Genomic DNA, 26,496 nt, shown 5'->3' on the forward strand with positions numbered 1-26,496 from the left:
AGACTACCCTATTATTCCATACTTCATCTCTCTCTCTCTCTCTCTCTCTCTTCTCTCTCTCTCTCTCTCACACACACACACACACACACACCCCTCCACTCCCTAAATGTATTGTTCCTTTCGATGGAATGTAAGCTCTCTGATGGCAACTGACTTGCTTATATATTTATATATACATTGCTTAGCACAATACTTAGTGATGTACTAAGTGTTTAATAAATGCCTTTTCTTCCCTTTATTAATATATTAATAGACCATTGAAATATTTGTTAGGTTTTTTCTAATTGGTTATTTGTGAGATCATCCAAAAATTTAGATTTTTATTTATTTATCCTCATTATAATCACAACAGCATAGACTTTTTAGAACCATCCCAACTTCCTTGGTTTATATGTGAGGAAACCGAGGCACAAAGAATTACATGAATATCCTGCCTGATGACACATGTTTGACACAGTCAAAATGAATCTTGGGTTCCTATACCAATTACAATACTTTTCCAACTATACTATATCATGCTATTTCTTTAATTAAATTCCACAATGTAATCTAATATTGTTTTGGCCATAGTATCTTAGCCACTGTGTAGTAACAAGAAAACCACAAACATTTAGCTAAATTGGAAATCTGAAGTAAACTTTACTAGAAAGATTGATATAGTAAAATGGGAATGATGTCTTGAGGGTCCTCATTTGAAGACAATTTCCCAATTGTCTTCATTCTTGTAGAGTTGAAGATTTGCTCTTAGATGATGTGGGTAACTATGGGCTTCATTTGAAAATTTAGGAAAAAGCTCCCTTAGTGAGTAGGAAGGAGCCCAGTCATATCTTCTACCCCTTCCCTCTATGTTTCTCTTCCATCATCTTCTTCCTTTCGGCTAACTTCTTTTCTTTTTCTTTTGCTCTCCCCATTCCCTCCTTCTCCTCCAATCCAAATCAGAAGTCTTCAAAGAATTTAATTCCATGATCCTCTTTAATTCTTCTGTCAGGACCAATAAGAACTATTGGGATTTTAGATGTCATTAACAAAATTAATAATAGCTAACATTTATAGCACACTTATTATGTGCCAAGCACTATACTGTCATATCATTTGATCCTCCCAAGAGGTAAGGAACTGTTATATCCCCATTTTACAGATAAGGGAACTGAAGCAAATAGAGGTTATTTGACTCATGCAGGGTCATACAGCTAGTAAATATCTAAGGATGATTTTGATTTCCTTAGTAGTCTATCTACTACATCACATAGAAAACCAGAAGATATAGAAATATGAGTTTAAGGAATTTAGTCTAGCACTTACCTAGATGTAGCAGGTAAACATTTTTCCTCATGGATGTATTAAAATGGATACTATAGTTGCCAATTTAGGATATCAGAAAAGACTGATTTTATCACCCTGTCATGGAAGGAACAGGTTTGGGATAAAATAGAACCCATATCCATATTAGATTATTATAAAGAAAAATTACAATTGAGGTTTTCAGCTAAAAGTGGGGAAAGAAAGATGAGGCAGGGGTATGGTGTGGTTTTTTTTATGATATATCTGTGAAGTAATGATGATGGTGATGATGATGATGACTGTTTATTTTTAGTTTAAAAGAGGAAGTTCAGTATCATGGAAAGAATACTATATCTGGAGAGATAGTATCTCCTTCCAAAGCTTCCTCTGAAACATACTTACTTGTATGATTTTAGTGAGTCACTTAATCTACCTGGGTCTATTTCTTCCCCTATAAAATGGCAGAATGTAAATCAATGTCTTGTTGTGGATAAAAGGATACCTATGGAATCAGGAAGACAAGATTAAATCATACTTTTGAAAAATACTAGTTATGTGACTCTAAGCAAGTCTTAATCTCAGTGCTCCAGACAAGACTATAAAAGTATAAGTTGCAGAATAAGTGTAAATATACACTAATAGAAAATATTTCCTGCACTAATGAAATCATAAATTTAATCCAAAAGGAAAAAAAATAAAGAGGGAACAAGTTAGATTAATACCTGAGTGATGATAATCCTTTCCCACCTGTAACCCTTTAAAAACCAAAATATCAATATCTGCAGATGTTATTCCCCCACAGCTCTATCGTGGGCCCGCTTCTCTTTTTTTTTTTTCCCTCTATGCTATTTTGCTTGGTGATAATATCAGTTCCCATGAATTTAATTATAATTGCTGTGCATATGATTCCCAAATCCATTTGTCTAACCTTAACTTCTAACCTCTCTCATGTTATCCAGTCTCCCATCTCCAATTTTATATTTTCCATTTCTTACTAGAAGTTTTGCAGACATTTTAAACTCTAGTTGTCCCAAACTGCCCTCATTATCTTTCCCTAAAACCTTCTTTCAAATGCCCCTGTAACTGATTAGGGTATCATACTATCCTTCCAATGACCCAGGTTCACAATTTAAGTATCATCCTCATTTTTCACTTTCCTCCCACATATCTAATTTATTTATCAATTCCTGTTGATTCTATCTTTGCATCTCTCCCATATTTCCTCTCTTCTTTCCTGACAGTGCTCCCCCTTGGTCCCTCCCCTCATTACCTCAGACCTGAATTATTGCAATAGTCTAGTTGACCTCTCTGTCTCCTCCCTCTAACCTATCAGTCAGCTATCAAAGTGATATTCCTAAAGTGCGGCTCTGCCCATTTAATTCCCCATTCCAAAATTCAGAGGATTCCCTGTTTGATTCTAGATTCAAATATTAAATCCTGTTTGTCTTTGAAAGCCCTTCAAAATCTGATTCCTTTCTGCCTTTCCAATTTTCTTATTTCTTAATCTCTCCATATACCCTAATCTAATGTCTCTGGCACCCTAATACACTCTCCTCATCTGACTCTACATTTTCACCTGCTCTAGGCCATGTCTGGAATTTTCTCCCTCCTAATTTACACTTCTGGTTCTCCTGGCTTTCTTCAGATTTCAGCTAAAATACCACCTTTTGAAAAAAGCTTTTTTTTATTCCTTCTTAATGTTAGGCGCTTAGCTCTGAGAGCATTTTCCATGTTACTCCTAAACATCTGGTGTATATATAGTTGTTTGCGTTTTGAATGCATCCATGAAATTGTGAGCTCCTTGAGGGCAATGACATTTTTTGCCTTTTATTGTATTTTATAGAGTTTAGCACAGTTCCTGGCATATAGTAAGTGTTTAATAATTGCTTGTTGACTTGACTTAACCACTTTTTTTACAGTGGAAATATAATACTTTTCTCAAACTCTTCGAGTACATGGTGTACAGACCCTGCAAGCAGATGTCAGGAAAAAAATACCATTTTCTATAAGCAGAGGAAATTCCTACTTTGTTTGACTTCCCCACACAACTTAGTGAACAAAGCAGAAAACTGACCTTTTCCAGGTTTCAGCTCATTTTAAGACAGATGTCAGATGTATATGTTTATTTAGAAGGCTTTTTGTCATTTTTCTCATTGACAAGAGGACCAGGATAAAAGTTTGGAAAAGTAAAATCTGTTGTCAAAAGAGTTGGTGATGACTCTCCTGCCTTTAACTTCTTAGTAATCTAATTCACTTTACTAAGATTTTAAAGTGAATTTTTGTCCATGCAGAAATGAAATCACAAAGATCAGTGATACCATTTGATTTTTAATAATTTTTGTCACTGCCCACCCAAGCTATATTCAGATGGCCTAGAAAGGAAGTTTTTAAATTTTATTGGTATTTGCCCAAACAATTCATTCTACTTTTGTGCTGTGTTAGCACAGTGAAAACATATATTTCAGTCTTATTTTGTAAATGTGCACAATATTTTTTATTTGGATGGTAGACATCAGATAACTGAGGTTATTTTGAAGATCCTCATTTAAATTCATGGTTTGATTTACTATAATCAATAATTCATTTAAATAAATACTGATTTGATAGATTTTATATTCCATCTCACCTGATGCTTCTTTGTTGCCTGAATTATTATAAAATTATATGACACTTGCAGAGAATCTCAAGACTCCGAAACTTTTATATCTTTAATCCTTTTGTTGAATTGACTTGCCCAAGGTCTTACAGATAAATAGTTAAGCTGTGGATGAAATCTAGTTTTTCTGACTCTAAATCATACTATACTACGTTTTCTTCAATGTATTTATGATTAAAAGCATTGATGTTTAAATAGTTAACAAAACCTTAAAAAATCTGCTTTAGAGCATAAGCAAATTTCATATTTTAAAGAAAACACTTCAATAGTGAGGTGAGGATATTTTTATTTGGTCTGATTATTAGTTAATGCAAAGATAAATCCATTTTTTATTAACACAATTTATTTTTGTGCTTATCCTGCATCCAGATGCTATGACAATTATCTCTTCTCCCCCATATACCGTCTGGAGTGAGACCTTGCTGAGGTATAATAGTTAGAGGTCCCAAAAAAAGGGAAATTTTCCTCCCTCTTCCAGAAAACACACACACACACACACACACACACACACACACCTGGGACTTCTCCTCCTTGACCTTACTATATCTCAGGGCAAAATGTGTCTTCTCCATTCTGGAGGAGGAAAAAATTGCCTCATGCTTCCATTTGGCTCAGGTGAATGTAGTAAATGCATACCTCCCTTTATCTAGGGAAGTACCATAATTTGAGTCAGCTTCCTCTGTCTCTGTTGTTATTTTGTCCAGCAAGTGAGATACCACTTCAGTGTCTCAGAATAGAAACGGTTTGTTTTTGTTCTGAACTCTTGGCCTGGCTGAGTATAACATGCCCCCAGTTCTACTAGGTCAGGATGAAGATTTTTTTTTCAAGAACATTCCATGCATCCCAGGGGCATGGAGGTGGAGATTGTTTTCCAGGCTCTTGGAGTTGAGGTGAGAGGGAAATTAAATAAGATTTCTTTTTGTCTCTTGAAAATGCAGTTTTATTACATATCTTTTATCATTTATTTTTTAGGAATATGTTAGAATATCACTTTAACAGGTATAAGTCTCACTGCAGATTAATGATTGGAAATTTTCTTGTGTGCTCTGGTACTGACAGCTACTCTGGATGTTCATTTTCTTTGTTCAGACTGCAGTTGTCTCTTAGTAATGTTTCATATTACAGTAGCCCATATTTTGTTAGACTTGAGATACATATTTGGACTCCACTAATACATAGCACCATGTCAGTCGGTCTTGTAGAATATTATCTAGAAGATGATCTATTGATCATCTATTGATATGGTATCTTTTGGATTCTGTTCATAAAAACAAGACATATGGAACAAGCTATGAAAAAGAAATTGAACTAATTAAGGAAGGTGCTCTACCACTTAGCCTTGCCTCATCTTGCCCATCATTTAAAACCTAGCTGTAAAAGCTTTGATGATACCTCATCATCATGCTCCCAAATCCCAACTGAAAGTGAGTTTTCTTTCCTCAAAATGTATTAAAGCACTTATTCTGTAATGTTACCTTGCTGTTCAGTTTCAGTTAGCTCTGAGGATACAAAAACAAAAACATAGCATTCCCTGACCTCAAGTGATTTTACTATCTTCTGCCTTATATTGTATTGATTTATGTACATATTTATCCTTAAGGGAGAACCTGTATGATCCTGGAGAGCACGTATTATCATTTTTCCTCTTCCTATACTCCTCATGTAGCACAAACGTTTTAGATGCTTACAAAATGTTGAGTTTAAGTACTTTGAAGACTATAACAAGAATTTGATGAATCCATCTTTGTGTTTTCCTGTATTCCTGCCATACATCCATGGAAATCATGGAGACTTTGTTATTAATTGGTTGCTTGCACTTTTCAAAATTAGTGTGGCTGGGTAAGTTTCAGTATTATAAGGTTATATGAGAAATGTCCTCTTCAGTCTGTAATCAGACAGAGAAATTGAGGAATCCAGAGCTAAAAGTTTTTATCTCTTTTAAAATAAGACTTGGTGTATATATACTTAATTCAGGAAAAATGCCCTACACTGCTTGAACAATTCGAAGATTGACTATTTTTCAGGACAAAAACATTTTGTGTAGATAAGCTCTGCACAAGATAATTTAGGAGGGGAATTTGTTGATAGAATCTAGTTTGTTAAGTCAGGTTTTGTCTATCATCCCACCCCCATATTTATACTAAGAGTTACTCAGCCTTTATTAATTGCTTTCTGTATTCTGGATCCTGTGCTAAACTTTGGTGATGTGAAGGAAGAAAACAACATTGTCCTTACCTTAGAAAGCTCACATTTCATTTGTATTAGTATTTTATTTTTCTAAATACATGTAAAGAGAGTTTCAACATTCATTTTTATAAAACTTTGTATTCCACATTTTTCTCTCTCCTTCCCTTAACTCCTTCTTCCTCAAGACAGCAAGCAATCTGATACAGGCTAAATATGTGCAATCCTATAAAACAAATTTTCATATTTGTCATGCAGTGCAAGGAAAATCAGACCAGGAAGGAGATCACAAGAAAGGGGAAAAATAATAAAAAGGTGAAAATATTGTGCTTTGATCCATATTCAATTGCCATAGTTCTCTCTCTGGATACAATTAGCATTTCCATTCCAAGTCTATTGGAATTATTTTGAATCATCTCATTGTTGAGAAGAGTCAAGTTCATCACAATTGATCATCACACAATCTTGTTCCTACTGTGTACAATGTTCTCCTGGTTCTGAAAAGCTCATAATTCAATGAGGAAACAACATGCAAAAAAAGAATCTATACAATGTAAATGGAAGGTAATCTCAGAGGCAAAGGACTAGCAGTGGAGAAAGGAAAGAATAGAACAATCCTCCTCCATAAAATGGCATTTGAGCAGAGTCTTGGAGGAAGCCAGGAAGCAGAGGTCAACAGAGCAAGTATTTCAGGCATGAGGGATAGCTAGTGGGAAGGCACAGAGTTAGGAGATGTATTATTTGAGGGACAACAAGAGTTAATATCATGGAATCTTGATTAATATGTGCAGAGGAGGAAAACGTAAAAAAGATTAGAGAGGGGAAAAAAAAGCCAGGTTATGTCTTTAAAAAGCCAATACAGAATTTTATATTTGGTCTGAGAAGTAATTGAAAGCCACTGATGTTTATTGAGGAGAATAATGACAAAGTCAGATTTGAATTTTAGGAAGGTCATTTTTATAGCTGAGAGAGGGATGGATTGAAATAGGGGGAGAATTGAGCCAAGGATACTAGTTGTAAAACTTTCTGCAATTGTCGGGGCATGAGGTGATAAGGAGCTGGTGGCTACAATTTTCTTATATACAATAAAGGAATCTATACAGCTGAGGATTTTAATATTTGAACTATATGAATGTTTATAAGTATTGTATAATATGCAATGCAACACAACACAATAGTGAATAATACAATCTAGCTTTGTTTATCAAGTGCCAGCTACATACTGGGAACCGTCCTAGAAACTGAGGGTGTGAAAACAAAAAAAATTTTTAAAGAAGAAAGTCCCTGTCCTCATTTCTCAAAAATTGAATCCTCAACTGTGTAATACAGAATATATACTGGTGAATAAATAATGAGAGGAAGTCAAGAGTGCTACCAATCATGGGAGGGTAAGGCAGAATGGGAATAGCTTCATAGCGAAGATACCATCTGAGATTAGCCTTCAAGGAAAAATAAGAATTGAAATTGGAAGATAAAATGTAAAAAATGTTGAGGAGAGTAGATTGATATTAGGAGATAAAGGGGAATGAAAAGTCAAGGACTTAAGTAGACCAGAAAAGAGTTTGGTTTTAGAGTCAGCTGACTCTAATATAAGTCTACACTCTGACATTAAATAATTTTATGAACAGGAACAAGTACTGAGCTTCATTTTTCTTACTATGTAAATAGTAATATGGCATTTCCTACTTCATAGTTTGTTATGAGGAAAGCACTTTATAAATCTTAAAATGTTATATAATTATGTTGTGTGACAATTATGATATAAGATATAATAACAGGTATAATTATTAATAAGGGGTGTGTTTCCCCATTATCTCCATCCCTCATGTAACACAGATTCACTTTCTTTTCCCCTGTAATTAATATTTTTATTGTTGTTCAGTCATTTCAGGCTTCATGACCCCATTTAGGGTTTTCTTGGCAAAGATAATGGAGTAATTTGCCATTTCCTTCTCTGGCTTGTTGTACAGATGAGAAAACCAAGGCAAAGAGGATTAAATAATTTGCCCAAGATCACATAGCTTGTAGGTGTTTGTGTCTGAATTTGAACTCATGAACATGAATCTTCCTGATGCTAGATTTAGAGATATATTTGTTGTGCTATTATAACAAGCCTATAATTAAGTTATAGTAATATAAGTTGTAGTTCTTCCCTATTACAAACTTTCCCCCAAAGGTGGGGGAAGATTTCAAGATGTCCTCTACCTTATCTTACACATGAAGTAACAAAGTAATGCATAATCATCAAAAAAGGCCCTTGTTTGGGGTTTTATATATACAGAATATGTCCTAAATGAAGAAAAGAAAGAACATTATATGATAGTCTAAGCTTTGCCTTTTAAGATATTATTATGAATTATCATAATTTTACAATTGTCAGTAACTATATATACATGAATCTTAGAATCTGTGATAATGTTCAACAATGAGACTTAATTGTTCAGTGATATCCATACATTTCTGATGTTAAGCTAAAAGGCCAGTTAAGTTTTACTATCATTACATCACTGTGGTTTTGTGGTTCATTTATACCTTCAGTGTCATAACTGAACCTTTTGTATATGATTTGGTTAATTGGCTATTTCCTTTAAAGGAACAAGAGACAGAGAGAGAGAGAGTTTTATGCAGATCTGTGATTGAAAATTCTGTATGTGGAAACTCCATCTGATTGACGTAGAACCCCAGCTCATCTGGAACTTAGAATTTTAGAGAGTTTGGAGCCAGGATAATTTATTCCTTCAGAGATTGAGTGATTTACATTTGAGTCACACAAGTAATATGAAGGAGAGGCAGGATTTGAATACAAGTCTTACTTGTTCCAAAGACCATTTTTCTATGACACTATGCCCCTTCTTAGAAGTTAACAATAAATGCCTTACATTATCTTAAATGCCATTATATAGGTATGAGTGTTTGTTGAAAATTCATTGTAATGTATATGTTATAAATCTCTCCATGCAAACTGACTCATTTATGGATTTTGTGAATTTATGAATTAAATTTCTAGAACTGATAGTGACTCCTACTGGGATAATGCAAAAAACTATGGGCTTAACTTTTGAGCAGCATTCATTAATAACAGCTTTCTGGATCAACTAAATGTGGTGTAGAATATCTGCCTTTGCCTGGCTCAGTGGAAATCCCTTAAGTGGTTATGTTACATCTCGATGCAAAATTGAAAATATTGCATGTGGAGATTAAAACACCAACAAAAACTAGTTCTTATTGTTTTTTTTAAATGTTTCTTGTCATATTATTCTATATGTATTTTGAGAGATTTCTTCTTCTTACCAGAAGACTTGTGATAGACCAAAGACTATATTGGGTAGAAAATAGCTTCCCAGGATAGAAATGCATGGTTCATATATTTTTCTCATCTAGGCAGACTTAGCACATGGCAATTGATGCTTTGAAATTAAATGGCACTATTTGGAAAATATTCATTTAGGTACATTTTAAACAAAATCATTTTTTGGCAATCCTCATTTATATAAGGATATGGTAATCAGTTCTATATGTCCACCATAACAAATTGCAGTCATTGGTTTTGACCCTCATATTGAAAGGATTCTTGGAGATCTATGTATTCTTTGCATAAATTAGCTATTTTTGATCTTCTAAAAACTTACAATTTCTTTGGACTATCTCTTCAACTAAGAATTAGAATCAGTTTAATAGTGCTTGAAAAATTATGCCTTCAATTTTTTAAGTGAACACTTTTTGTATGTTGTCCAGTTGTCCAGTCATATCCAACTCTTTGTGACCTCATGGACAGTATAGTCCATGGGGTGTTCTTAGCAAAAATATTGGAGTAGTTTGCCATTTCCCTCTCCCATGGCCTAAGCAAAAGAGATTAAGTGAACTGCTTCTATTAAGGGCTATACCTCTATTAAGTGTCTAAATTCCCATTTGAACCCAGGTCTTCTTGATTCAAGGCCTAGCCCTCTATCCAATGAGCCACTTAGGTTCCAAACATTTTATTACATACAAGACTCTTGTTTCCTAATTGTTTTGTGTCCATATATTAAATTGTCTGCCTTTTCTATCTACAATGTAACTCTATATTTAATTTTTTTCCTTATTTTGTCTATATAAATCATTTCTATTAAACTAGTTCATAAACTTTCTCAGGGTACAAATTGGTTTTATATTTCTTTCTGTTCCTTGAAGTAACACAAATGGGTTGAGTGAATAAATCCTAAAATGATTCCCTTTGTATGATAGGACTTCAAAATTACATGATTCATTCATCTATGCAACAAATATTTATTGAAAATAACCTTAATATTATAAATTGTGGGAGAAGTTATGGTTACTCCCAAAAAGGCATACAAAATAGTGACTTCATAATTCTACCCTAATCCTAAGAAACAAGAGTAGATGATAAGGGATCCTAACTCTTCATTTTGATTGTTGAACTCTATAAAGAAAATCCAAGATACTATATAGTTTCTTCAGAAGAAGAAAGAATAATTTGGACATTTTTTAAATTAATCAATAATTTCATGAAAAAATTTGAATCCATTATTAAAACATTAATTTTTATATAGAGAACTGTATACCATCACAAATTACCACATCTTTAACTTCTATACATTTGTAAGTAATTTGCAGGGAGTAGATTAATTTTTGTTGTGGGTATCATTCTTTTTCACTTTAGTCATACAACTACTTCTGTGTGTGTGTGAGCAAACAAGTATACATGTATATATACACATATAATGACCTTTCTTATTACTGTTAAAATGTGAGAAGCAGCATTGGTATATTGGATAAAAAGCTAACCTTGGAGCTAGAAAATTATACACAGACCCACCATGGGCAAAACACTTAACTTCTCCCTATCTTCAGGCCACTCTCTGAAAGAATACAAGTCAGAGATGAGTTAGTTAATGGTCTCCATCCTGTGGAGGAATTTTCCATATTGGGATTTCTTAAACTGTCTAAATCACTGGTACAGAACAAAATGTTCATTCACATTCTCAATCTTTCTTTCTCTCTCTCTCTCTCTCTCTCTCTCTCTCTCTCTCTCTCTCTCTCTCTCTCTCTTGCTTTTTCTTCTGTATCTGTCTTTCTCTGTCTCTCTCTACAAACACACACATACACACACACACACACACACACGCACACTTCATATATGCTTAACCTCCCATGGAATATATTTCTTGCATCCTCAAATTTTCAGTCTAAAGGCAAAGAAAGTGAGCTTAAGAAGAAACCTTGACTTGAATTTAAAGGTAGATATGTGCTTCAAGGTCAGAAATATAAAAATGAAATATAACTGATCTATAGTAAATTTCCTTTTTTCATTAGTTGATATTCAAGGATTAGCTTTCAGAATCTTATGTCTCTGTTAATTACTGTACTTTATTACTCACACACATGAAACTCTCTATTCTTTTCCATACGTTCATTAGAACTCAATCTTAATGATTCTGTCTAAAAAGTTGTATGATTTTCATTTCTCTAAAATGATTTTGTAGATTTTAAAAAATCCATTACACCTTATCAGATTAGAATATGTATTTGAATATGAACTTGCCAATCACATAGTCAAGAGAAAATTTTATAAGTTTATAAATTTCTAGTTTAATTAAAAATGCTAGCTAAAGAAATTAATATAAAAGATTCAAATATTTTTAATATATTCAAGAAAATAATGTAAACAAAACAGTAATATTATTTATTGAAATAAATTCATTGTTTAGAAATATTTCAAGCAGTTCAACTATGGAAATTTAGATGTAATCTAGAAACAGCTTTCTAAAAATAAAGTTTTCTTTTTTTTTTTAAATCTCTTCTTTTTTTTTTGTATCTTAGTGCCTTTTCTAACTGGTGTTTTTTACACAATGACCTGTAATAGTTGGGAACTCTGACCTTCTGTATTAAACACTGAGGGTGGTTTAAAGGTTACAAATGTGATCCTGTCAGATTGACAACTAACTGTTCTAATGAGGAAAAAATCCTCAAAGCATGAAATTTGAATGAAATGTGTGATTATAATTCAAGTACTGTTTACACAAACCTCTGGGGACCTCCAGAATAAATGCAGAGCAGGGGAGTTAGACAAACCTCTTTTCCTTCCATACACATACATACATGGACATATATGTGTGTGTTATACATATCTGTGTTCTAATAATGGATAAACACATGCATATCTACCTATATCCACTTGTGCCTGTGTCTGCCTTTATTTTAGAAGTGTGGAAAAAACTTTCAGCCATTAGCCAAGACTTTGCTCTTCAGAATCAACACCATAATCTCTTCTTGTTTATTAATACTGTATGTGTTTTGTTGCCACGTTGAGTTGTAAGGAAATAGGTGCTTTGAATTATTAAAGTTGATTCTAGAGAATAGCTGTATGCTCGGATGGCATTTGCTTCGGCATATGCAAATGATTTAGTTTCATTTGGGATCAATTCCCAGAGGCCCTCCTTTCCTGTGATGCTCTGAATTTGGCAAGCTGAAGTCAGTCTCAGTATTCCTTTTTTTTTTTTTTTCTCTTTCTCTTTCTTTCTTCTCTCGTTCTTTTCTTTCAGTCTAGTTAGCACAGTATAAAGAAAATTAAGGGAAAGAATCCAACCTCTGAAAATTACTGTAGCTTTAAAATAGTTTATTACTCCATTCTGATCAAAAGAAGGTGAGTTGAAAAACATTTGTTGGGTGTTATCCACCTAAAATTGACGATCGAATGATTTCCTTTTAACTTCAGTGGTAAAAAAATAAAATAAAATAAAATCTGTTTGGAGTACTTTTGGAAGGTTGATATAGAAATATGACTAATTTAAAAGACACAAACTCCTGGAAATTTGCAGATGTGATGCAGTTGATTTCAAAACTTGACAGCTGTAAATCATTCTCCGTTCAAGATATTCCAAACTCAACTAAATGCAAACGAATAAACTGTGGGTGGGGGCAGCGAAACCAAAAACCACACCAAGACACCCAACACCTAAACTAAGAAATCGCCAATTGTGGATGACTATTCAGAGAGCTTTGAGCATCCCATTTTATTACACTGGCTCCCCTTTAAACAAACGCCTGCTGCATGGCAAGATTAAGTTCACTCATTTACCACTTCTTCTCATCGATTAAAAGGGAAGCTGATGGCTTGCAAAACCCCAGGCTTGTAGCAGTGTTACTCTGTTTCATTCCTCAACCTCGTTTTGTAGGTTGTTGACCAAGCAGTCAGAAAACACTGCCCCTCTCTCCTTTTGAGCGAGGTCAGAGACGTTGTTTTTTTTTTTTTTTTTTTTTTTTTTTTTTTTCCTCCCTTTTCTCTGAGTCGAGTTCTCAGGCAGCTGCGTACAATGCTGGGAGCTAGCCAGCAGCAGAGACAGATGGCAGAGTTATTAGATGTGCATCATACGATTCCCTTCCTGCCACTCGCTTTTTAATCAAATTAAAACAAAAAAGAAAGAGAGGGAGAGAGAGAGAGGGGGAGTCAATTAACTGCATTTGTATTCTGCTCAATAATGGACCCTATTCCACTTTTACCCTAAGGCAGTTGAGTGGAAATTTTAGGGAAGAAAAGGGTGATTGGAACAAAAAGTGAAGAATTCAGAAATGTGTAAGAATCTGCATTATTCGAGAAACTAATAAAAATACATTGGAAAAGTTGAATCTATCTCCTGTATGCATTAGGAATTACTGCTAAATCAGGGCTGGGCTGCTTTCCAGATTTGCTGTGGAAAGTTAACTGTCTGACAGAAGAGTCCTAGCCACCTCCCCCCACCCTCACGTCAGGAATGGTCTCTTCCTGCTTTGCATATTCACCATGCTTGGCCCGGCCATATGGGAAAATGCAACTGAAGGAATTGTTGTGAAAAAAGGGACAGCGAGTTTGAAATAAAAGTTGTTAGAGTGGTACTGAGGAGAAAAAAGAATACAAGACCATGTATTGCGCATACACAATTCCTGGCATGGGAGGAAACTCTTTGATGTACTACTATAATGGGAAAGCGGTAAGCTAACTCTGTAATTAAAGGTGTAATTTTGACAAGTTTTATTGTCGTAAGAATGAGCATCATATGCAGTTCTTGTTGTTGTGAAAGTTGTGCAGGACTATTCCATCTTCCTTGATGCCATGAAATATTTATTACTTACCAGAACTAGAATATTATTGTTGCCTTTTAGTCATACTTAGAAAAAAAACAAACAAACAAACAAAAAAGCATGAGGATGCTTTCAGAGCCTTGGAAAGTATTTCATAACGTGAAAGTTTTCAGTTAGAGAAACTTGATAGCTTATTAGACTGAAGAATACTTTTAGAATATTTGTGCTAATTCCAACTGGCTTTTAAAAAAAAAGAAAAGAAAACATGAGGAGCAGTACAGTTCAACTGATAGAAAAATCCCAAATTAGAATAAGAAGAGAATTGGGGTAAGTTTCTCAGTGTCCTGAGATTTTGTGAAATCTTGAGAGCCATGTTAGCAGGACCTACAGTGAGATGGATTTGATTGGCAAAAACTGACAGATGAAAAATAGATATAGGATGTGAACCTGAGAAAGCAAGTGAAAGAGTAGAACCAAGATTTGTTTTGTTTTTTTTTTAAGATAAAGAAGAGCCATTTTTGCACATAATAATATTGTAAGTTATTTCTGCTATGTGTCCTCTTCCTCATTCCCCCCCCCAACCCCAATAGAAATGCTTTATTTAAGAAAAAATGTGTCTGGTATTTTGTGCATAACCCCAGCAGAAGGTTTATACTTGCCATCTGGAGGTTTATTTTTTTTTCCTCTGGCTGGGCCCTGGGAAGGAAAAGGATTTCAGTATTTTCAAATCGGTATGTGGGGGGTGGTGGTGCTGGGGAATATCATTGGGGGAATAGAATAGAAAGAACTGTTGCTAAAAGAAAAATAAAATAGGTAAGGAAGATGAAAACGAACTGTTTATAAATATTATCTTTTATGTTTTTTAAAACTTTCATGTCATCTGATACTAATGAGAATATGGAAGTTGGACTAAAAGAGAATTATTATAGTTTTTACGAAGGCCCAATTCAGTTATAGGGATTGGAACAAACTAAACATGTGTATGTATTTCTCTATGCATGTTAGTGTGTAAGTATATTATATATGTGCATGACAGCTATCTCTATCTGTGTGTATAAATATATATATGTACATATATATACATATATATACACATATTGATTTATATATACACATAAAAGTGTTTTGAGTATGTAGTATGTTTTAGTTAGAAGAAACAATTTCATCCAGGAAAGTCCATTTCATGAATGGACATCTGCTGAAATAATATTGTATTTTACTTTTACTTTAGAATATTAAAAGCTTCCTGGGGAAAGTTTACAAAAATATTATTTCTTAATCAATTTAAAAATTCATTCTGTGTTAGAATATGGGTTTAGTGTAGTCAAAAAAATGTACTCTTAAAACATAACAGTTTAGGGAGTTAAATGATGAAATAAAATATTTAAACATGTAAAGATGAAAATTAGGATAATTTGCCAAATCTTTTTTTAACAGTCTATCATTTGTAAATGTTAGTTACTTGTCATTTGTAATTTTTAAGGTTTTATTAGTGATCTTTATGATGTTCCTACACTTAGCCTGATTAGTTGATTAAGAAATGAAAAGTTCCTGAATGTTATCATTGTCAGTAAATAGAGAGATTCTCTGGAACATTACAGTGTAAACAAGAAATATATCGACAGTACTTATGTATCAGAACAGAGTTTTGATGACCATGTTTCAGCATTTTCTTTTTTATCAGACAGCATAATATTTTTTAAGATGACAACATAATATTTTTACAAGTTTACTTTTAACTGCTTCTCTTAAAAAACTGAAGTGAAATTAAAATCAAATGCAGACTAACTTGTGAACATTTGCACTCATATACAGAATGGGAATCTTTCATATGTATCTCATTCTCACGGCTTGCCAGTTGCCTGTACCATAAAAAATGCTGAATATGACATCATATCACTAATATGCCTTCTCGGTTGCCAAATATTTTGGTTGTTTTTTTAAGAGGATGGTATTCATAAAATCAAGATGACTATATCATAGGCAATATATTAATAGGAACTGTTTTTAATGTTTATTAAAAACAAATATGGAGATACATATCTATTCATTAAAACAAGAAAAAGCAAAATTATAGATACATTGTCAAGGAAAAAAACAGCGAGTTGAAACACCACCAGAAAATATTTTTAAGTGACTAGTTGTCGCTAATCCTTCAATGTAGCTTTGTTAAATGAAAATACTACCTGCTCCAAGTTGTGAGAGTTCCATTTTGGGGACCAATTCTCTCTCATTTTTTTAAAGTCTTTATATGTACATTTGAAAAATGATTTTTGTTTATTAGGCAGTGTGCATTGATCTGGCTGCAATTCTATATCGTACAGCTTTTGATTTGGTGCCAGGAATCTTGCGGAGATCATGTATACCATGCGTTAATTGTTCAAAATGCCTATCGATGATGCTTTACATTTCCTAGGTTTTATTTTGTTTGTTGTTCTATATGTATACATGAACTATGAGTGCATATACATATATCTTTTTTTTTGTTCAGATAGTAGGAGTTATTTATGATTAGCTATTTGTTGCACAAGTTTTCCTCTACAGATGACACAGCTCTTGAATTCCTTTTCTCTCTCTCTCTTTTTTTTTTTCAATGACAAGTCAATTACTTGTTTAAATTCAGTTTGAACTCTCTGAACTGAGAGCAACCAGCGGAAGGAAGCAGGTCTTCCCTGGGAATAAACAAAAGAAGAAAAATGCAAAATCATTCCAAAGCACTATGAATTTAGGTTACCATGGAAAGGCAAGGACAGTAAAAGCAGATCAACTATTATTTATCTATATGTGTGTGTGTGTGTGTGTGTGTGTGTGTGTGTGTACATGTGTATATTTATACATATATAAATATATGTCCAGGATCTACAAAAGCTTTTTTCCTCTAATTTTCTATTAGAATTAATAAAATTACCTAAAGTATTTTCAGAAAATCAGAGAAAAATTTAAATTTCCTATTACTCAGAATTATTAAAGATTTTTGTATCTACCTTGCCTAGAAAATAATATTCATTATTTTTGAAAAATGCATAATTTTCTTGAAATGTGGGTTCCATAAAAGCCAGCGCCACTAAAAATTAATATACTGGAATGGCCAAGTGAATGTGACTATCAGGTAGAGTCTACTAAGAGGGAGGGAGGAGAGGAGTATCTACACCTTACCTCAGGTGAGTTCTTTGCTGAACTTAACAAGGATGAACGATTTTCTTTAGAGACAGTTCGTTTTTGCTAAATGTCATATTCATCCAAAAATAACATTAAAAAGTATGACTTGTTATATTAGTATGACAGGGAACATGCTTCTAGGCTAATAAATTATTACAATTTCATTTTAAAGTCTCCTATTTACAATCTCATTAGTCTGGTACATTGAGTATATGTTTCATCCTGATATAACTATCATCCAGCATTAACTGGTCTGGAATCAATGTGTTTTTAATCTTTAAATTAGATTTTTATAGCTGCTTACACTTCCATCAAACTAGGATTTTAATAAGTAATTATTTGGTCAAATAGCATATATGTTAAAATATCACAAACCCATAAAATAAAATTATTGAGAATCAAATTAAAACAAAAGTGGCAAAATTTTCTCCTAATGGTAATTTAAGATCAAATCATCAACTCTCACCAGCATGTGCATGTGTTAAATCGTATAGAGAAACCTATAATTATTGTAATTGCTCTTTTTGCTTTATACTAACAAGCTTCAAACCATGTCTCAAACTAGTTGTTTTGAAATAGTTATTTGTCAAGTCATCAAATCTCAAAAAAGTAGATGATAATGAGTTTTTTGTGTGTACATTCTGTCTCCTGGGCTTATTATGCAGCTTTTCAACTTCCTAAAGTTCATAGACGAAAATGAATGTATATAGCACCATTTCTGATATTGATAACATAGAGCAATTAATAACATAAATTCCTGCTCCCTACTTATTATCAAAATACAGACCAGAATTAACATCTGAATCTTTTTGTTTAATATGAAGATTTTCCTATTAAAATGAGGTGGGGATTGTTTCTTCAATTGAGGCAACAACAACCTTTATTTTAAAACGACTATTAAATAATGCTATAATCACTCAATGTGTAGCATTAATGGATCATAATTTGAGAATCAGAATTTAGCCATGGATTGTGCACTGCTTATCCTTAAGAAGCAACATTTTAAAATAGATTTTGCTTGCACTCCTATCTTCATAAACACCAGAATTAGTTTGGGCAGTTATAAGCAACTAATACTATAGAGAAAAGTTTTCCATCTTATGTCGCCTATGCAAATTAACATCCGATGCTTTAAGAGAAAAAAAGGGGGGGATAATTAATGTACTTACTATTTTCAGAATTGTGATTAGAAATGAAAGTAACAGTGCAAAAAAGATCACTTTTTTGGCTTTGTAGCTTTTATAGAACATTTTGTTATTTCATAAACTAATATCATTTTGATGTTCCCCACTTATGTTAAGGAAGCAAAATGTTATATACAAAGTCTGTCTTGAAACTTCTCATTTCACTCATACATTTTTAAATCTTTTTAATATAATAATGACTTTGTAAAAGAATCCATTGTTACCTTTTTAAATATAGTATCAAAAAGAGATTTTACATTTTGCATTAGATTTCTTTTTTAAAAATGTCTTTATGTTGCTTACTTATTTGAAGTTTAAGCTAAAAAAATCTACTGGACACTTTATTTTGATAATGTATCTGCATTTTTCTCTGATGTCTCTGATTAAGTTACAGTTATTATACTAAGTGAGATTCAAAAAAGCCATTGTGAACATCTTTGTGATGCTAGTTTAGGAAGAAAATTAAGGAAGGAATTATAGGAAGAAAATGTAAATGTGCTATAGATGGGGTTAGTTGTATTTAATTCTGAATTTTTGAATTACCTGAAATCATTTAATACGCTTCTGATATTCTAATAATAGCCATCTTATAGTTCTGTTGTTGAGATTACATCAAAAAAGATGTAGAAAAGAACTAGGGAAGGGGCGCAAAGAGGTTATGAGAAAAAAAAAAAATCTAATAGCAGATACAGTCTTTAAATACCTTTCCCACTGATCTACAGGAAATTGTGCAGAAGAATTGTTTGTTTCCTGTTCCACTATAAATGTGGTTTGCATTATGCTCTTTTTACTATAAAATTGCCGAAGCACAGCAAAGCTTGATTTCTTCCTTGAAAGTTATTGTGGAAAATGTCTATTATATTTTGGCTAGTATTTATTCAGATGTTGTCATATTTAGTCGGATATGTTTTGGATTTTTGTTTACTAACTCTATTCCAAGTGTCTGTACACAGCTATGCCATTGGGAAAGTAATTGCAATATTATTATTCCTACAGAATGAATATGCAAGTTACCAACTATACACCTAGTCAATCTACCTTCACAGAATCTTAGTTTCTAGTCAGGTGGTGATGTATAGATTTAAATACAACTTGTGATTGTCTTGGAAGTTATTGAGAACCAAATTTTCTTGCCGTTTTCAAATAATATTGAATAAAAATATCAATTTGTTTATTAGATCCACTCTTGTCTTTTTAATCATAGGACATTCAAGACACAAAAACTATTCTTTATCTAGTGATGAACAGGTCTTTCCTGCAGGATTACCAGTATTCCATCACGCTTGTTCTCTCCACAGTGAATGTATTTTTGTAAGTGATTGAAGCTTTATTTCTGAGATTCTTTTTGGACTCTCATGACCCTACTACATATCTTAGGTAGCACTTAACTATACACTTGATATTTTAGATGAAGTGTCAAATTCCAGGTGCTGCAATGTGAATTTTTATAGGATAAACATATATATTTTTAAAAACATAATTAACATTCCATGTGATTATAAAATATTTATAATCTGGAATACTCTCATAGATTTGAAGCCAAACAGTTATTAAGGTGCTAAGAAAAATAGATGAGCATTGCCAGGAGAGGAATCAAATAATCCTTAATTTTTTTTGGTTTATTTCACTTTATGAGGTAGTATTCCAGAAAGTTTAATATTTGCTCCTCTAGAAACTTATATTTCTAAGGATATAAAATATTTAATACATATCCTCAACTATATGGCATATTATGATCTTACATATGTCTAAAATGCCTTAGAACAAATGTATATTATTAAATAGATCATGTTTTATCCAATGTGTACAAAAGGCTTGTGTGTGTTACATATGTATGTAGGGTGAGAGACAGAGATTTTCTATGTATGCATATATAAAATTAAAAATGATTAATATGAACTGAGAATGGTTTAATATGAGTCTTTGGAAATCTCATTTGCAATGCCGGATGTCTGGTTTTCCATGGCACATGTGCCAAACTGAATGTTGACAGCCTTTTGATAACAAATGTGTTTATATCACACACTTTATATGGATTAGAATGTAACAATCCATATTTCTGATGTCATTTTAAATTTCAGGTACTTTGAATCATTTACCTAGCTTTTCTCAAATTCTGATTTCTTGTGTCAGTATTTACTATATGCAAATCACCAAATGTCATCCAAATATTTTTGGCATTATCCTGGCCACATTTCATAAGTCGCCTATGGAAAGGTAGAAAATTCTATAATATTTGATGTCTTTTAAAAATCAGTTTTGTTTTATTAGGATAACAATATGAAATGGGAAAAAGTAGGTTAAAACACCTGAGATGTCAAGGAATTGTATTTAGCAGTCTCAATTCAAACTCCACCCTCCCAAAAGCCAAGCTTTGGCTCTAATCCTCCCGAGACCTAGGACTGAGCTCTCATAGAGACCAAATTACACTCATCCTGAGAGAGGGCATGGTTGAAGTAATTGGTGGGGCAGTGTGGGTAAAGTTGCATTACAGCTGCTTCCATTGTAGCTGACCTGAAAATGAATAGAGGATGTTAACAATCTAGGGTAACATTTGACTTGGCTTTTCACCTCCAAAAACGTAAGGGTGAGAATTATAGAGTACTGAACAACTGCACCAATAATAAGCCTGTTCAAGTGGGAATTGCTATGTTAAGAAAAATCTCACAGTCTTAAAAATAGTTGATGCATTTACCAACCACATTAATGTTATAGCTGTTCCAATAAAGTTTATCCACAGTATGTAAAGCCCTTATTGTTTAGAGTAGTTATATAGTTATACTTTGATTCCCCGCCCCCTTTAGTTCACTTTTTTTTTTTTTAATATGCTTAATAAAAGACATTCCTGAAAGCTCAGAATGCCTCCTTCTTCAAAGGCATAATAATAGTAGAGGTGCTCCATCCTCCCCTTTTCCAGAATGTGCTACACTATTTTAAAGGGAATAATGGCATATTACTCAATAGCTTTTCCAACGAATAAAACAAATTAAATTGATGTTACATGCATATTTAAACCCCATCCAGTTAAGTACTGACGTGATTAAAATAATCAAATGTATTACTTAAAAAATTAAAAAGGATAAATTCTGTACCCCATTATTTTATTGACTTTTAAATATAAATTGCAGAAATGTTTACATTCCTAATGGCATTATTAAGCTAAACTGACAAATCAGAGTAAAAAAGTTGATTGCCCAGCATATTATTATTACTGCACCTGTTATTACAATTCAGTAGATGAGGCGCAACATCCATGAGGATGAATGCTGTTTTCTCAGGCTTCCTTTGTGTGATAGAGGGGTGGAGGATAAATGTTTAAAAAGTATAGCTTTACTTTGGGAGCCTTATTTCTTGTGTTGAGGTAACTAAAACCTCCAACCTTCTTCATAAAACAACTTGAAAATTTAAATGCAAGTAACAGGCAAGGTGCTTACTGGTACCTGCTTCCTAAGTTTTCTCTGAACACAATCGTGTATCGGTTCAGCTTTTTGATAGAAGTTTTAAAATTCCAAATGAAGTAATCTATTATCTCCAAAGAATAAACCAGTTGGAATGATGTAGATGAAAATCAGGAGAGATTAAAAACATTATTTTACATGAATTTAGGCAAAATTTAAAATATGAGCAACTACCGGAATTTAGAATTTTGCTAGGAAAAAAAAAAAAGATTTTAACATAATGCTGTATAACACTTTAAGTGCAATCAATACAAAAATGCTTTTAGTTTCTCTCAATATTACACATGTTCTTTTTTAAACATTTGACTTTGAATTTTTGTATTCTTCATAATATTGCTAACAATAAATGCTTAACTAATTTCCTACTATACTAACAATACGTTTTACATATATGGGGATGTGTGTGTGTGTATACATATATATGTGTGTGTGTGTATATATATATATACACACACACACACATTACCGCAGATAATTTCACATTGAAAAACCAAAATCTTCATGCCAGTGAAAGAAATCTCTGCCACCAAACCCATTTTAGAATTTGTTACATGCTGAATAACTTGGATAAATATAAACACATTACTACAGGATTTATATTAATGGAGTTGGGGGTGAGGGCAGAAAGCTTAGTTCTATTATCTACTTTTCACCTTAATTGTAAATTTTTTACTTTAAATTTATTCTAGAAAGGCGAATTTTTAAAGAACTTGACAAGTGATTTCTACTAGTTGATGCTATTTAAATCCTAGTTTTTATTTTTATTTTTGTCCTCTGCAATCATTTAAATTCTTAACATTTAAAAACATTTTATAGCTATCATGTATCCTCCTGACAAAATGTTTAAACATATTAATTCTCAATTTCAGTAGCAGCTCCTTAACTTAAGGCTACCTGAGTCAGTACTGTTTTATAATTAAACATGTTCTCCAGTTTCACAGAAGTATTGTTTAAAAAAAAAAAATGAAATTCTATTTCCATTCTTAGGCCGACTTGGGCAGAAATAAAAGCTGAATTTGAAAGTACATAGGTTATTTCTGTAATAGTTTACTGGGAGTTTTACTTAAAGGAGTGGGGGAGGGAGACTAAATCATGAAGCTCATCAAGCTTTCATTTTGTTACATTTGCAACATAACCTTAGATGTTCAAATTGGTTATGTTCAACTTATGACAGCTGTGGTATTTAAAGTGATCACAGCTGTTGTGATGTAAAATTGATTTTTCTATTAACACCTGAAAAGAAGACCTATGCTATATTAAAAACTTAAGTAAGGTAACTGTAAAATTAGGCTTAGTGATATGAATCTACTAATCCCACTTCCTAGTTCAATAAAGCTCATGCTTCTAACTTAAGATGATAAGTAATATACTTTTGAAATTCTTTTCATCTAAAAATATTAGCATAATGACAAATCAACTTCTCTAAATTTTATGGAATAATGAGACTTCTCAGGATATTTAATAAAACCTAAGAAATGCCTTTTAAGAATAATTGAGTTTTTAACCTCTAAAATAAAGAAACGAGTTTTGCTCTTCAGAAATGACTGAAAAAGACATGGATAGCAAAACTTTATAGTAGAAAGACTCTCTTAATCTTTTTTTTTTTTCTCATTATTTTTAGGTTATGCAAATAATCGGGACAAGGGGATGAAGGTGGGTGGGTCGGAATGTGCTTAGATAGCCTTAGAATAATTGGTTTATGTAGATTATTTTTAGCCTTTTGCTACTCACTTTGCAAATCTTTATGCTTCTTTTGGAGAGCCAGACAGCACTTCTAGCTTTCAATTGGGCCATTCAGATTCTTACTGGTTCGCAAAATGTCATGTCAATGTTAAGGTAGTAGAACTAAAAAAAGAGTTGGCTTGGCCAAATTCAACTAGACAAGCAGCTCTCAAACTCTTGAAGTCAGTGATGTAATTAGTTTGAATTACAGCTGGCCTGATGTGAAATTATTTATGGACAACAGTTTCTGCACAGATGTATTGCCAATAGGGAGCTGTGTAGATTAAACTTTTTGGCTAATTCTAAGCTTTTTACCTGTGTAACTCAATCAGAATTCCAAGTGTGGCAGATTCTATGATGATAAATAGATGAATAAGTTGATAGAAGGATAGCTATGTAAATATACAATTATATAGATTATGTAAAAATGTCCATTTATGATCTTCCCTAAGCTTTTTTTATAGTCTACATAGTCTCTTTATTTGAGCATTGAAATTTTCCATCATGTATGTGTGTGTGTGTGTGTGTGTGTGTATATATATATATATATATATATATATGATGAACCTTTAACATGTTTAAATGAAATTACTTCAGAAATGATCCATCCCATATTACAGAATTCTAGGACGAATATGGATAATTTGGTTCTGAATTTATAGGCTGATGAAGAGATGCCTTATAATACCGGGAGGCCAAAATGTGACACACTAAATAAATATTCAAGAAGATAATAGCTTTATTTTTCAGGGGGAAAAAATGTCTCGGGAGCTTGACATTTTTATGAATTCTTAAGAAAATCAGAGGAGATAGTCACTATTGATATATTGTTATTATATAAGCATATCTTCAGAAGTAATTTATTTGATCCTTTAGTTGTATAAGTAATTAGTTCCTAGCATAATTCATTTTATTGATAGCAATGTTTTACTAGCAGCCACTGGGATCTTCTCAGTGATTTTTTGTAACAAATATCATAACATGAGTAGAAAAAGTGTTCTGAATTTCTCTTAACAAATTATGCCACAATGGTGCCCAGTTATTTTCTCTATAAAAAAGATGTTTTCACATGAAAAAAATGAGTATTTTTGAACTATTACTAATACATATATCATTTGTGAACCAAAAAAATCGCTTTAGAGCAGCTGCTACAACATCTGATGTTGGGTCCATAATGTCCATTTCTACATGTTCTAAATATAATTGTAACTCTCAGGGAAACTTCATGAATCTTTCTTAACATCCTAAAAGTATAGACAGATGGAATATAGTATATTAGATAAAGAACTTCCATCAAAGTCAGGAAGACATACATCTGATATAAACTGTGGAACAATTATCAATGCCCTAAGCAGTTATTGAAGATTAAAAGTTGCAAAGCAAGTATAGTCCTGTATTTCTCATCAAGAATTCCCTATACGAATGAATACACATACACACACACACACACAGAGTGTGGATATATTTCCATAAAGGGCACAAAATTAAAAAACAAACAAACACGGAAATAGAATAATGTTAAGAAATTAAAGCCACAGATTCTTTTTTAGTGTTTTGTCATTTGAGACACTTTATAGATCCCCTTCACCAGAATGTCATTTGTAATAGTCAAAATAAAGAAATGGAAGTTAAAGATATTATCCTCTCATAGCTTCCCAGATACTTTTATCTGATAGCCAGTAGAAAACAAGTCTGCCAGAACAGGACCTGATATTGGACAGTTTTTAGAACTAGAAACATATCAATAATATACTCTCTTCCAAATTTTAGAGAGAGTGACCACTTCTAATAATGAGCAGTACTTCCATGTATTTATATCTGGATCTGTGATTTTAATTAATTTAGGGAACTTGCATTGTTTGGAAACTCACTCAGGCAGATCAGTAACTCCTCTGTAACTTTTTGCCTGGGGTTTAAAGGTTGTGACTTTTCTAGTACCATATACATAATATTTCAAGTAAGACTTTAACACAAGTCTTCTTCACTCCAAAACTAGCACTATAAATCTCCTATGTCCTACTTCCTTTCTTTGCTTCCAGATATCTTTCTTTTTCAACTCGATAAACATTTATTATATTTTGGGGCATGCAATTCTGTATAGAATAGATCACAATCTGCATATTCTTCATTAAACTGGACAAGTCCCTTAATCCTGTTTGCCTCAATTTCCTCATCTATAAAATGAGTTGGAGAAGGAAATGGCAAACCACTCCAGTGTCTTTGCCAAGAAAACCCCAAATGAGATCAGGAATAGTCAGCCACAACTTAAGCATCTGAACAACAAGCTTAGAGGTGTACATTTCTACCTAAAAGCTTTAAATAAGTTTGTATTCATTTCATAATTAGTGTGATTTGCTTTTCATTACTAAAAGAATTGAATTTGTCTACAGCCATGCCATCCACCCTTAGTCAGCCTCACATATTTATCCTCATCCATTCAATATGGATGAGCCACAGTTAGATAGCAGGCAAGTGGCCAAAAACTCTAATTACATTTGTTTTGATAAATTCATTGATTTTGTTATTTATACATTTCCTCATGTTGATAATTTTTAAAAAATGAATAACTGCAATTTACTTTAAACAAAAGACAGTAAGGTCTAATGAGTAGAGAGCATTGAGCTTGGATGTAACAGACCTGCCAAGGTTCCCTTCTTGGATCAATCACTGGTTGTCTGTGTTGGACTCTCAAAAATTCTCTTATCTTCCATATGTCTCAGTTTTGCCATCTGTAAAATTGAAACAATCATACTTGCTATCACATTGTGTTTATAGTGCACTTCGAGAAGCTTGT

General features: G+C 32.8%; 1 protein-coding gene across 8 annotated transcripts in view; it reads left to right on the forward strand.

Annotated features, from left to right (window-relative positions):
• TCF4 (transcription factor 4) overlaps window positions 1-26,496 on the forward strand; it is a 412,574-nt gene that overhangs the window by 282,090 nt on the left and 103,988 nt on the right. Inside the window, exon 1 of one of the 8 annotated variants that reach the window (XM_051969597.1) lies at window positions 13,542-14,088. The exons of 6 other annotated variants lie outside the window; for them this stretch is intronic. In XM_051969597.1, the coding sequence (XP_051825557.1) occupies window positions 14,020-14,088 (69 nt within the window). In that variant the 5' untranslated portion in view covers window positions 13,542-14,019. Of the gene's footprint in view, window positions 1-13,541; window positions 14,089-26,496 lie in introns of those variants that run through there. One more of the 8 variants, XM_051969596.1, reaches the window with a different exon arrangement.

Source organism: Antechinus flavipes, chromosome 1, assembly GCF_016432865.1.
Source record: "Antechinus flavipes isolate AdamAnt ecotype Samford, QLD, Australia chromosome 1, AdamAnt_v2, whole genome shotgun sequence".
NCBI lineage: Eukaryota > Metazoa > Chordata > Mammalia > Dasyuromorphia > Dasyuridae > Antechinus > Antechinus flavipes.